Below are 11,764 nucleotides of genomic sequence, written 5' to 3'. Positions count from 1 at the left end.
TGCAGCTTGGAGAAAATTTAATTTTTACTTCTCAAAAATGAAATACATATTAGAGTTTTACAAAAACAAGAGTTTAACCAAAACCACACAGGTTATTTTTACAGGAGTGTCAAGTGCCAGAGTTATAAATAGAGAGCATGTCCTGCATAAATTAACATATTTAATTAATCTGATGAGGTGTTCACTTGGTCAGACCTCAGTGCTGTCCAGTTTGCTTGCTTTTAGTATTTGAGTGCCCCTGATCACCCTCGTTCTTCTCCATGTAAGACTGAACGGATCTCCATAAAGCTCGGATGTTGCCCTCTCCGAACCCGGTGGCTCCACGGCGCTCGATCAGCTCCAGGAAGAATGTGTCCTCGGAGAAGATGGGCTTGGTGAACACCTGCAGCAGGTAGCTAGAAAAAGAAAAAGAAAAAAATCTAGAAAAAGAGGCTCCGCCCACCTTATCATACTTATATACGGCCAATCAGGGAGCTCCAATACGTATTATTTACATACAGTTCTCTGATTGATGCAGGTAAAGCCCTAGGAGATATATATTTCATGAATTCACAAATTTATGAATTTATAGATAACCTACACCACATTTATTGGGTATATTAGGCAAACTTACAGTAAAGGTCACTTTTTAGCAAGAACAAACATACTTCCTTCATCCAGTTTAATGTTTAGAATTCATTTTTATTTATTTTTACGCACTATAATGTCGTCTTGTTACTATTCAGCTCAACTTTCCATTTTTTCAGAACACATCGTTCTGGTAAAAAATAAATAAATAAATAATTCCTGATTAGGACAAATCCTAAATGTCTTTCTATTCACTTTGCTTATGTGCTACATAAGGTATGATGTGTATTTTCAACGGGAATTAAAGTATTGGCACCCTAAAGTATTGATTTGGTCTCGTGCTCAGTGGATGAACAGCAGCACACACATTTTAACATCGAATCAGAGACATCGAATATATATATATATATTTCTAATTTTCAGTGTATTACTTCTTGTGCCTGTTATTACTCACCACCCTATAAATTCCAGAGGAACTGTCGCGGGCAGCATTACGTGATGGACTGACACACACACACACACGCTCACACACATACACACACATACACACACACACCACACGGATAGTCCTGGGTTCTGATTAGTTCCTGAGCCACACTGTTCTCTGAACACCGGTTTCTAACGCTAGTTAAAGCTAAATTAAATAACACACTACTATTTTCACACCCGACAGTCTCTAGAGTTTCCACAGAATGGTGCGAAAAACAAAAAACATCCTGTGAGCGGAGGGTCTGCAGGCTGAAACACCTTACTGATGAGAGAGATCAGAGGAGAATGACCAGACCGGTTTGAGCTGACAGGAAGTCTATAGTAACTCAAATAATCACTCTTTACAACCGTAGTGAGCAGAAAAGCATCTCAGAACACACAGCACATCAAACCTTGAGGTGGATGAGCTACAACAGCAGAAGACCACATCAGGTTCTTCTCCTGTCAGCCAAGAACAGGAATCTGAGGCTCTCATGGGCACAGACTCACCAAACTGGACAGCTGAAGACTGGAAAAAGACCAGGTGTTTTTTTTTTTTCTTCTAATCTTCAGCTGTCCAGTTTGGTGAGTCTGTGCCCATGAGAGCGTCAGATTCCCGTTCTTGGCTGACAGGAGAAGAACCTGATGTGGTCTTCTGCTGTTGTAAACTCTAAAGACTGTTGTGTGTGAAAATCTCAGGAGATCAGCAGTTTCTGAAACACTCAAACCAGCGCATCTGGCACCAACATCCATACCACGGTTAAAGCCACAGAGATCACACTTCTTCTTCATTCTGATGTTTGATGTGAACATTAACTGAAGCTCTTCACCTGCATCTGCATGATTTTTTTTTTTTTGCATTGTGCTGCTGCCACATGATTGGCTGATTACATTACTGCATGAACGTGCAGGTGTACAGGTGTTCCTAATAAAGTGGATAGTGAGTATTGTATTGTATAGTACATATACATATTAGCATATAGAGTATCGTACACCATGTGAGACGTGTCGTTGTCCGTACCTCTTACTGCATGCGCTCGGATCATCGCCATTCACCCGGAGGTCTGTGTCTAACAGGATGCCGTGCTGCATCAGCGTTTTCGGATCATGCCCCGCCTCCTCGATCTCCTGCTGCCTCCCCACCTGATGGAGACAAAACCACGGTGTATCCGCTACAGCAGTGTGGTGACTTTAACTGCAAAGTGGACTTGATAAACTGGGGTTCTAGGAGCACCTCGGTGTAGTAGGCCGCAGGAGGAGAGAAGAACTGAACGCCGGCGTTGGCCATGGTGTGTGCTGTGGACACGATGTCCTGCGTGAACAGGCCGATGTGCTGGATGCCCGGACCGCCATGCTGCTCCAGAAACGTGTCCACCTGATTCCTGCCTGAGTCACACAAACACAAACGCTTTTTCACCCACTACATTCCTCTAAAAGAAGGAAAGGATTACTCAAGAGTTGCCACAGATACAAAAAGAATTTCCGAAAGGACAATAAACTAAATAAAAAAAAACTAAAAGCTGCTAAACATATTTTTACATATAACGTATATTTATCTGCTAGATTCTATTCTATTTTATTTGTCTATTTTATTCATTATATTTTATTATATTCTGTTTTATTATGCATTACTGTTGCACTAAGGAGAAACATTTCACTACATTCATACATCACATGTATGTCATATGTACACTGCTGAAATAAAAATAAAAATAATTATGACGTTATTCCATGCAGGTGTGTGGAATGTTTTTTCTTTTTACTCAGTCAGGTCATGTGATCAGTTCTGATAAACCGTGACGTCGTACCCTGCTCAGGCAGAGATTCAGCGATGACGAACTTGCAGTCCGGCTCCTTCCTGTCTTTAAAAGGGAGCTTGATTCCCGTCTCGCTGCATTTCCAGTACTCCATGGCGGTCAGACGCAGACCGATTCCGTCCTCATCCAACACGTAGCCTTCCTCTGCGTCCTCCTTCCTGCTCGGGGAAACGCAAACAGTACAGCACACGTGACACGCTTTGTAAGATCAATAATCTAATCATTTAATCGACTTTATTATTGGCAGATCAACAGGTCAGTGACTGAAACCCAGACGCAAACCTTCGCCCTATCAGTGATATACCAAAGGATTATCTTATCTTATCTTATATCGGTGATGATCATGAGTGAGCAATGACGATATACGTGACTTTTTTTTCTTCAGGTACATGGAAACATTAGAAATTAAATTCTTTATTTTTATTCTCCAGACCGAAAGCTGTGAAAACGTATCCAGGAAAACGTCTTATCAGCATCTGCACTGTATACTATAAAATACTATAAATGTACTATATAAAGGATAAAACACGTTGTGTCATGCTGTTCTAGGAAAATAATCAATGACGGGTTGGTGTGATGAGTTACAGATGATTAAGATGATTAATCTCCTCATGTGTTTGATTCCTTCCTCTAAGTGGGAAGGAGGAAAAGCTCAAAGCGCCCCCTGTTGGACATGACGAGTATAGAAACATTGTGTAGTATACAGGGACAGGCTGCATAGAGGCATTTAGGATGCGTACGCTACACTCTCAGAAAGAAAAAACGGGTTATTTTGGTAGTAAAGGTGTGTTAGATTCCTAAAGGGTTCTACCTGGAACCATATCTAATGGTCACGTGGTACTGTAGGGTTCTACGCACTGTAAAGAGACTGTATGTAGTTTGGGTGACACGGTGGTGCAGCGTGGGACAGCTCCAGGGTTCTGGGTTTGATCCTGAGCTCGGTTCCTCTGTGTTTGGGTTTCCTCTGGGTTCTCCGGTTTCCTCCCAGAAGAGAAAAAGGTTCTCTGAGGGTTCTTTTGATAGTTAAGCGGTGCTAGTGTCCTAAAACAGCGTATTATAAAGTTCTACACCAAGGGACAAACTGAAGCGCTATGAAGAGCTCTAGATTTTAATTTCCCCCTTTATGTAGTGTTCATATAGAGGGTAGGGGTTAGAGAAATTATATAATATGTAGCTCCCCTATGTAGCACCCTTATGCAGGACCCCTATGTAGCACCTTTATGTAGCACCTTTATGCAGGACCCCTATGTAGCACCCTTATGCAGGACCCCTATGCAGGACCCCTATGCAGCACCTTTATGTAGCACCCTTATGTATCACCCCTATGTAGCACCCTTATGCAGGACCCCTATGTATCACCCCTATGTAGCACCCTTATGTAGCACCCTTATGCAGGACTCCTATGCAGCACCCTTATGTAGCACCCTTATGAAGGACTCCTATGCAGCACCCTTATGCAGGACCCCTATGTAGCACCCCTATGTAGCACCCTTATGCAGGACCCCTATGTAGCACCCTTATGTAGCACCCTTATGCAGGACCCCTATGTAGCACCCTTATGTAGCACCCTTATGTAGCACCCTTATGTAGCACCCTTATGTAGCACCCTTATGCAGGACTCCTATGCAGCACCCTTATGCAGCACCCCTATGTAGCACCCTTATGTAGCACCCTTATGCAGGACCCCTGTGTAGCACCCTTATGCAGGACCCCTATGTAGCACCCTTATGTAGCACCCCTATGCAAGACTCCTATGCAGCACCCTTATGTAGCACCCCTATGCAGCACCCTTATGTAGCACCCTTATGTAGCACCCTTATGTAGCACCCTTATGTAGCACCCTTATGCAGGACTCCTATGCAGCACCCTTATGCAGCACCCCTATGTAGCACCCTTATGTAGCACCCTTATGCAGGACCCCTGTGTAGCACCCTTATGCAGGACCCCTATGTAGCACCCTTATGTAGCACCCCTATGCAAGACTCCTATGCAGCACCCTTATGCAGGACCCTTATGCAGGACCCTTATGTAGCACCCCTATGCAGCACCCTTATGTAGCACCCTTATGTAGCACCCTTATGCAGGACCCCTGTGTAGCACCCCTATGCAGCACCCTTATGTAGCACCCTTATGTAGCACCCTTATGTAGCACCCTTATGCAGGACCCCTGTGTAGCACCCCTATGCAGCACCCTTATGTAGCACCCTTATGCAGGACACTTATGCAGCACCCTTAAGCAGGACCCCTATGTAGGGAACCATGTGGGACTTTAGGACACAGCCCACACTGCACCTCTCCCTCTCACCTGCTGATGAAGAACCTCCGGAAGCCGAAGTTCCTCTCGTACCAGCGCATCACCTCGGCCGTGCTGCGTCTCGGACACGCGTACGTGACGTGATCAAAATGCGTCACGGGACACCGCGTGTCCTCCTCCGCCTCGGCTCCGGTCCCGACCTCACAGAATCCGGGCAGAAAGGGCCCTCGGTACCGACTCGTATCCACGAGCGTGTGGCAGACGTTGCCCACGATGGACTTCACGACCGAGTAAGTCACGAGACCGCCGTCGTCATGGACGCGCGTCGGCGGCACGAGCAAGTCGCAGCCGCGCGCGCGCAGCGACTCCGATGACCTCTCGACGTCCTCGACCTGGAAGCACACGTTGCACGCGGTATCCACCGAGTAGTGCGGCTGCACGTCGTACAGGACGGTACCGACGCGTCCCGGACCGACATGGTCCCCGTGTGAATGAGCGAGCCGCCGGTTCCGGTGCTCCAGCAGCAGCGCCGCCTCTCCGCCGCAGCGCGGTCTCTCCGTGAGCACGAACACCGCGGCTCCCTTGCGGAAGGCGAGCTGCCGAGCTCCGGCCGTCAGTCTGGCGGCGAACACGCTGAACTGGAGCTTAGACACCAGGTCCTGAGCCAGTTTATCCACGTTAGAAACGTGCAGTGAGATGTGGTGCAACCGGCTCAAGTATGCCGCCATGTTGGATGACGCAAAGCAGAGTGGGCGTGTCTTCAAGTATCATCAGAGTCGCAAAAAAAAAAAAAAAAAAAAAAAAAAAAAACACGGAAGCGTTCAGAGATAAACAGAATATCTATCTATCTATCTATCTATCTATCTATCTATCTATCTATCTATCTATCTATCTATCTATCTATCGGCTTATTCTATAAATACATAAAAATAATAAAAAGAAATACACATTTATTTATTTATTTATTTATTTATTTATTTATTGTCAATTATTTTGCTTCTTTCTTTCTTCTCTTATTCTTTCATTCCTTCTGTTCTGTCTTTCTTTCTTCACTGATTTCTTATTTTCTTTCTTTCTTTCTTTCTTTCTTTCTTTCTTTCCTTCCTTCTGTTCTGTCTTTCTTTCTTCACTGATTTCTTATTTTCTTTCTTTCTTTCTTCTTTTATTCTTTCCTTCCTTCTGTTCTGTCTTTCTTTCTTCAATTATTTCTTTTTCTTTCTTTCTTCTTTCTTATTCCTTCCTTCCTTCCTTCCTTCCTTCCATTCTCTCTCTCTCTCTCTCTCTCTCTCCCTTTTTTTATTTAACATATAAATAATTATTGCTATTTGTTTTTTTTTTTTTCTCATATCAAGGGTACAGTGTAAAATTGATTTAGCTCTCTGACTGACCCAATAAAATTTTCAAAATTCTTTCTCTCCCTCCCTCTCTCTCTCTCTCTCTCTCTCTCTCTCTCTCTCTCTCTGTTATTAGATATTGTAGAGTGGATATGATGGATGCTTGTCCTGTTATTGCAGAATCTCTGTATTAAAGCTGCACTCTCTAATCCACACTCTCCCTGTTCTAGTGTCCCTTATTAGTGCACACTCCACAACCTATCTTTTATTTCTTCTAGATTTATTATTATTATTATTATTATTATTATTATTATTATTTAGATATATATTTATTTGTAAATGTTCCAGTCCTCCTCTAGGTAGTGCCCACGCCTTGTGTTTGGTCACGTGACTGCCGGAGCCCCGCCCCCTGCCGCTGCTGCTGAAGGTTTATTTGGGCTTCCTCTCTCTCTCTCTCTCTCTCTCTCTCTCTCTCTCTCTGTCTCCACACGTCGCCGCCATTAAAACACATTTACACAAACTAGCGCTGCTTGGACATGAAAAGCGGCTGTGTGAAAGGCTTTTAACCCTCATCCAGGACTGAAAATCGGGATTTACATGTGGCTTAGTGTTTTTGAGAGAACAGATAAGATGTAAAGTGGAGAAAAGAAGCGGCTGGCTTTGTTTTGGTCCTCAGTGTCCCAGAGAGAAGAGAAGAGAAGAGGAAGAGCAGGAGCAGGGGAAGGTGAGGGGGATTTATGGCAGTTTTCAGCTTTTATACACTGAATATTTCATGATATTCAGTAAACACAGACTTCTGTAGTTGACTGGGTGTGTGTTTTGGACGTGTTGGTGTAAAATGTGAGGTGTAAATGTTGTGTAAATAGTGCCACAGCCTCAGGAGCCCTGAATGTTCATAACATTCACAGATACACTGTTAGTTCTGTATCTAATAAGTAACACGCTATTAGTTACTTATTAATTACTCAGGAGAATCCACTTTCTACTAATTTAGAGGTGTTTTTATCTCTTCTGTGTGAGCTGGTGTCTTATTTATCCCACTTTGTCCCTGGAGTTTGTTTACTCACCTACATAACTCGTTATTCTGCTTTATTTTGGATTGACAGCCTTTGGTTTAATTGTAGTATATATATTTTTTTATTCAATACCTTTTTTTTTTTCTCGAGAATTCAGAAATGGGTGTGTATTCGAGTAGTCTTAGCTGGAACGATTATTTGGGTGTAGTGTTTACTTCATTTTTATGAAGGGTGCCAATAATTCTGCACAGCTCTATCTGTGTAGTTAATCGCTTTCTTCCTAATCCAAACGCGTATTGTATTATATGGATTATAGTTTATATAACTGAAATATCTGGATCTAATGTGTTTACTCTGATCTGATTTTCCTTAATTTCGTTAATATTTTTGTCACATTTTATTTAGTTAGATAAGAACAAGTCAAAGATCTGGGTTGTTTTGTTTTTAAAAAAAAAAACATATCCTGGCCTTTTTAGGAATCTGACTTCTTTAATACGGGATGGAATTATAGATGATTATTAAGTTAAGTACTATTTGGACGGGATTAGTTTTCCGGACATGTTGAGTAATGTCTCCGGAGGCCGTGTTTAGTCATTCTGATCGATTCATATCTGTGTCATTAAATCAGAGACAGGAGCGTGTTCATCATGTATACGTGCTCGTCACATTAGTAGGTCACATGACCATGATAACATGTTTGTAACGTACGTCGTTCCTGCACTAGACACTTACCCAAAACCCCTACTGCTTGTCTGACACGTCCTTTTAAACATCGTCTGTAGTTTACTGTTCTGCGTTTTCAGCTTTTTGGTTTTGGCGTGAGCCAGGAGAAAACGGCGAGTGCTTCCTGGAGCGTCTTTGTACTTTAAAAAAAAAAAAAAAACACAAAACCTCTTTCTTCAAGCACAATCTTTACCAAAATGTCAGTTCAAATGAGAGATTTATTTTGTGGCGTTATTTCTGCTGCTCTTTTTATAGAAAGGAAAATACAGCGTCATCTTTCCAGACACAGGCATACACACACATTCTGTACAAAAATTACTAACATGAAAAATTTGGACTAAAATCCCAGAGATGCTCGGATAATAATCACATAACCACATCGCTACGTGGAAAACTAATCCCGTCTGAATAGGGCTTGAACCACTTCAGGAGGTCTGAGACACATTCGAGCCACATTTTATTAGCTGTTTATGTGGTAAAGTGTTCCGTAAGGAAACATTTATTTACCGTTTATGGAAGGAGTCTCCAGTGCCAGCGCTTTTCAGAGGTAGTCAGAGGTAAAGCTGTAACTTTGCATCTTCATCTTCAGGACAGAGGAGTTTACGCTTTGCGGTTTCTCGGGAGCGTGACAAGCTGCGTCTATTTTTTGTCTTATTAACTTCAAGAGAGAGAAAAAAAAGAGATGCTGGTGAAGGAATGAGAACATTAAATGTAACTAGAAACAGATAAAAAAGTACGTGTTGTGCTTTTAATAAATGAAAAAAATGTAATCATTGACAAATTGCTGAGGTATAAGAGGAATAAAACGCTTCGGGATGTCGGAGTGGTAGCAGTAGCTCCTCTTCATCACGCCACCCCTGTGGTTGATTAGTTTACTATAACAACCTGACATGGAGTGGTTTATTTCTTAAATATATAATCTTAAAGAAACGTAATTAGACAGTGTGTAGTATATTCACTGTGAAAAGCTCACTGATGTGTGTGTGTGTGTGTTTTTTCAGCTTCAGCTTGGTGCTTGCTGGCACCCGCAGTGGTGTGAAAGTGTGTGTGTGTGTGTGTGTGTGAGAGAGAGAGAGTGTGTGTGTGTGTGTGTCTGGAGAGAGTGTGTGAGAGTGGACAGTCATGACAGATCCTCATATGAAGTGGGCGTGCGAGTACTGCACTTACGAGAACTGGCCCTCGGCTATAAAGTGCACTATGTGTCGAGCTCAGCGTCCCAGCGCCGCCATCATAGACGAGGAGCTGAACGAGTTTAAGAGTAACTCTGTGCACGGCGACGACTCGGGAACCAGCAGCCTGATCATCTGCCCTGATTCCAGCGCCAGGCCTCGGGTGCGCCCGTTCCGTCCCTCCGAGCCCGTTAGCCACGCGTCCGTGTCGCACCCTAACGAGGAATATAACGATAAAAACCGTCTGCACGCCCCGAAATGGAGCTGCGCCATGTGCACGTACGAGAACTGGGCGGAGACACGGAGCTGCGCCGTGTGCGAGCACCCGCGGCCTAACGATGCGTCACCCGTCATCACTAACGAGCAGGAGCAGGGAGGATGGAGGACGCGGAGGACGAGGATGTCTCCGCCCATCTCCTCCGACCGGGACGCGGACTTCCACATTCAGGACATCGAGGTGGGAGCTCACGGCTGCGACAAGGACTTTAAAAAGCTCAAACAGATCAAAAACCGAATGAGGAAGAGCGACTGGATGTTTCTCAACGCCTGTGTGGGTGAGGGAACACACACACACACACACACACACACACACACACACACACAGGAACACACACACACACAGGAACACACACACACAGGAACACCCAAACATGACTATAGACAAAAAAAAAGTGTCAAGTATTAGAAGGACGACAGTAAGTTAGTTTTTTTTTTTTGTTTGTTTTTTTAAGGCTTTTAACTCTGAGCTTGAGTCTGTTTTAAAGGACTAAGTTACGTTTAGATGTTTTTCCTGCTGTCTTTTTTTTTTTCTTCCTATCTTCAGTAGCTCACTGAGATCAGGGGTCCTCAGAAATGGGTCCGTGATTTTTAAATTTTTCATACAGTGGTGGAAAATCCACATTATCAAAGTTATTATATTTAGGGGCCCAAGCACCAAAGTCAACTCAGACCTAATGTGTTCCTTCAATAGAATTTTCAGTAGAAAACTCTATAAAAAGATAAAAAGATAAAATATCACTTTATATAAAATTATATATTCTCATGAAATATATATTGAAAATGAAAATGAAATTCTATATTGTTCATAAGTTTATAAATAAACTTATGGGGGTCTGTGGAATTTAATTTACAGTTAAAAGGGTCTCTAGCTGCAAAACGTTTGAGAATCTCTGCCCTAGATCGTAGTGAAAAGCAAATAATTTGGGATTTGTCCTAACTGCGGTTTAGGTAAAGATGAATTTGAGATGGCGGTTGTTGAGAAATGTTTGTGCAAATCTAGAAAAAAATTATGTAAAGAAATTCTGTAACATGAAGAAGCCTTCAAAAAATCTGGAAATGTAAATTTCGATTACATGTAAATAGTTATTTTTAATTGTAAAGACCAGTAAGCAGTAAAAAAAAAACTACAGAGATCAGAGGCAGTTTATTTCAGAAGTGTCAAAGCTCATTTTCTTGGTAACGGACCACAATACACTTAGTCCTACTAATCTACTGGGCTGGACCCAAAAAATCAGTTTAGTAGACCTCTTAAATGTGTTAAAATGCAAAATTATTTAGAGTTTTATTTATAAAAACAAATAAAAGTTGTGGTCGCATTAGTTTTGACCTCTAAAATGGTTCATCTGGAGTTTATTACTTTATTTTTACCCCCTAGTGCAGGAATGAAAATGTGTGAAGGTCTAGTTACCTTATAAAGGTCTGGATAAGGAAATAAGACTGAGATTTCCAACCTAGGGGTCGTGACCCCATGCAGGGTCGCTTCATTTTACAGATAAGTTCTGCGAGAGAAACTCACAATCTCCTCTTTCGTTTCATTGCATTATTTTACAAATTAATATCAGAAATTTTGAAGACGGATTTTGTGTGCTAATATTTTGAAATGGTTCTAGGAGTCACACTGTAGTCTTTTTCACTGTCCTGACTCGCTGCACGAGTGTGGCAAAAAAAAAAATATGGACAAATTTCCCCGTCCATCCACCTCCGCTAAACAAACTAGCATTGTGTCTCAATTCGCATACTCATGTACTATTCTAGACCGTTATTGAGTACAGAGTTTTGGATTTGAGACGCATGACAACAATCACGATGACAGCGGAAGGTTTGAAGAGATACAGAGCTCATCAGGGTGTTTAACGTCGCTGTGCATGAAATATCTTTATATTTTCCTTTCCTACCTGTATAGAAGTAATTCTGGTTTATGTAAATTAGAAAAAAGTGAAAAAAGCATTTTACTACACGTCATATTCGTATGATTGTGTACATCACCAATAAAATTAGAATTTGAATAAATATTTTACAGTTTGACTTGGAAACCCTGATGGACAGGGATGTGTCGGCTGTGACGTCATCTAGCGAATGCGGTTTTTAAATCTTTCGGCTGTATATAAGATACGCAGATGAGTGTGTGAGCAATGCC

The 11,764-nt window shown here is 42.3% G+C and overlaps 2 protein-coding genes across 2 annotated transcripts in view; one reads left to right on the top strand and one right to left on the bottom strand.

The window, feature by feature from the left end:
- Nucleotides 1–5,865, bottom strand: hpdl (4-hydroxyphenylpyruvate dioxygenase-like). The gene is made up of 5 exons (XM_026914779.3): nucleotides 5,158–5,865; nucleotides 2,844–3,010; nucleotides 2,270–2,421; nucleotides 2,057–2,178; nucleotides 1–395 (listed from the first exon to the last, which is right to left on the bottom strand). The coding sequence occupies exons 1-5, from the start codon at nucleotides 5,832–5,834 to the stop codon at nucleotides 197–199; spliced, it is 1,317 nt and encodes a 438-aa protein (XP_026770580.3). The 5' UTR covers nucleotides 5,835–5,865; the 3' UTR covers nucleotides 1–196.
- A 1,029-nt stretch (nucleotides 5,866–6,894) lies between these two features.
- Nucleotides 6,895–11,764, top strand: part of zranb1a (zinc finger, RAN-binding domain containing 1a) — a 21,879-nt gene continuing 17,009 nt past the window's right edge. The window contains exons 1-2 of the mRNA XM_034309474.2: nucleotides 6,895–7,164; nucleotides 9,181–9,902. Coding sequence (XP_034165365.1) covers nucleotides 9,302–9,902 — 601 coding nt within the window. The 5' untranslated portion in view covers nucleotides 6,895–7,164; nucleotides 9,181–9,301. The remainder of the gene's footprint in view (nucleotides 7,165–9,180; nucleotides 9,903–11,764) is intronic.

Source organism: Pangasianodon hypophthalmus, chromosome 12 (genome assembly GCF_027358585.1).
Source record: "Pangasianodon hypophthalmus isolate fPanHyp1 chromosome 12, fPanHyp1.pri, whole genome shotgun sequence".
Lineage (NCBI taxonomy): Eukaryota > Metazoa > Chordata > Actinopteri > Siluriformes > Pangasiidae > Pangasianodon > Pangasianodon hypophthalmus.
The sequence above is the reverse complement of the archived record's forward strand: the minus strand, read 5'-3'. Positions and strand labels throughout refer to the sequence as shown.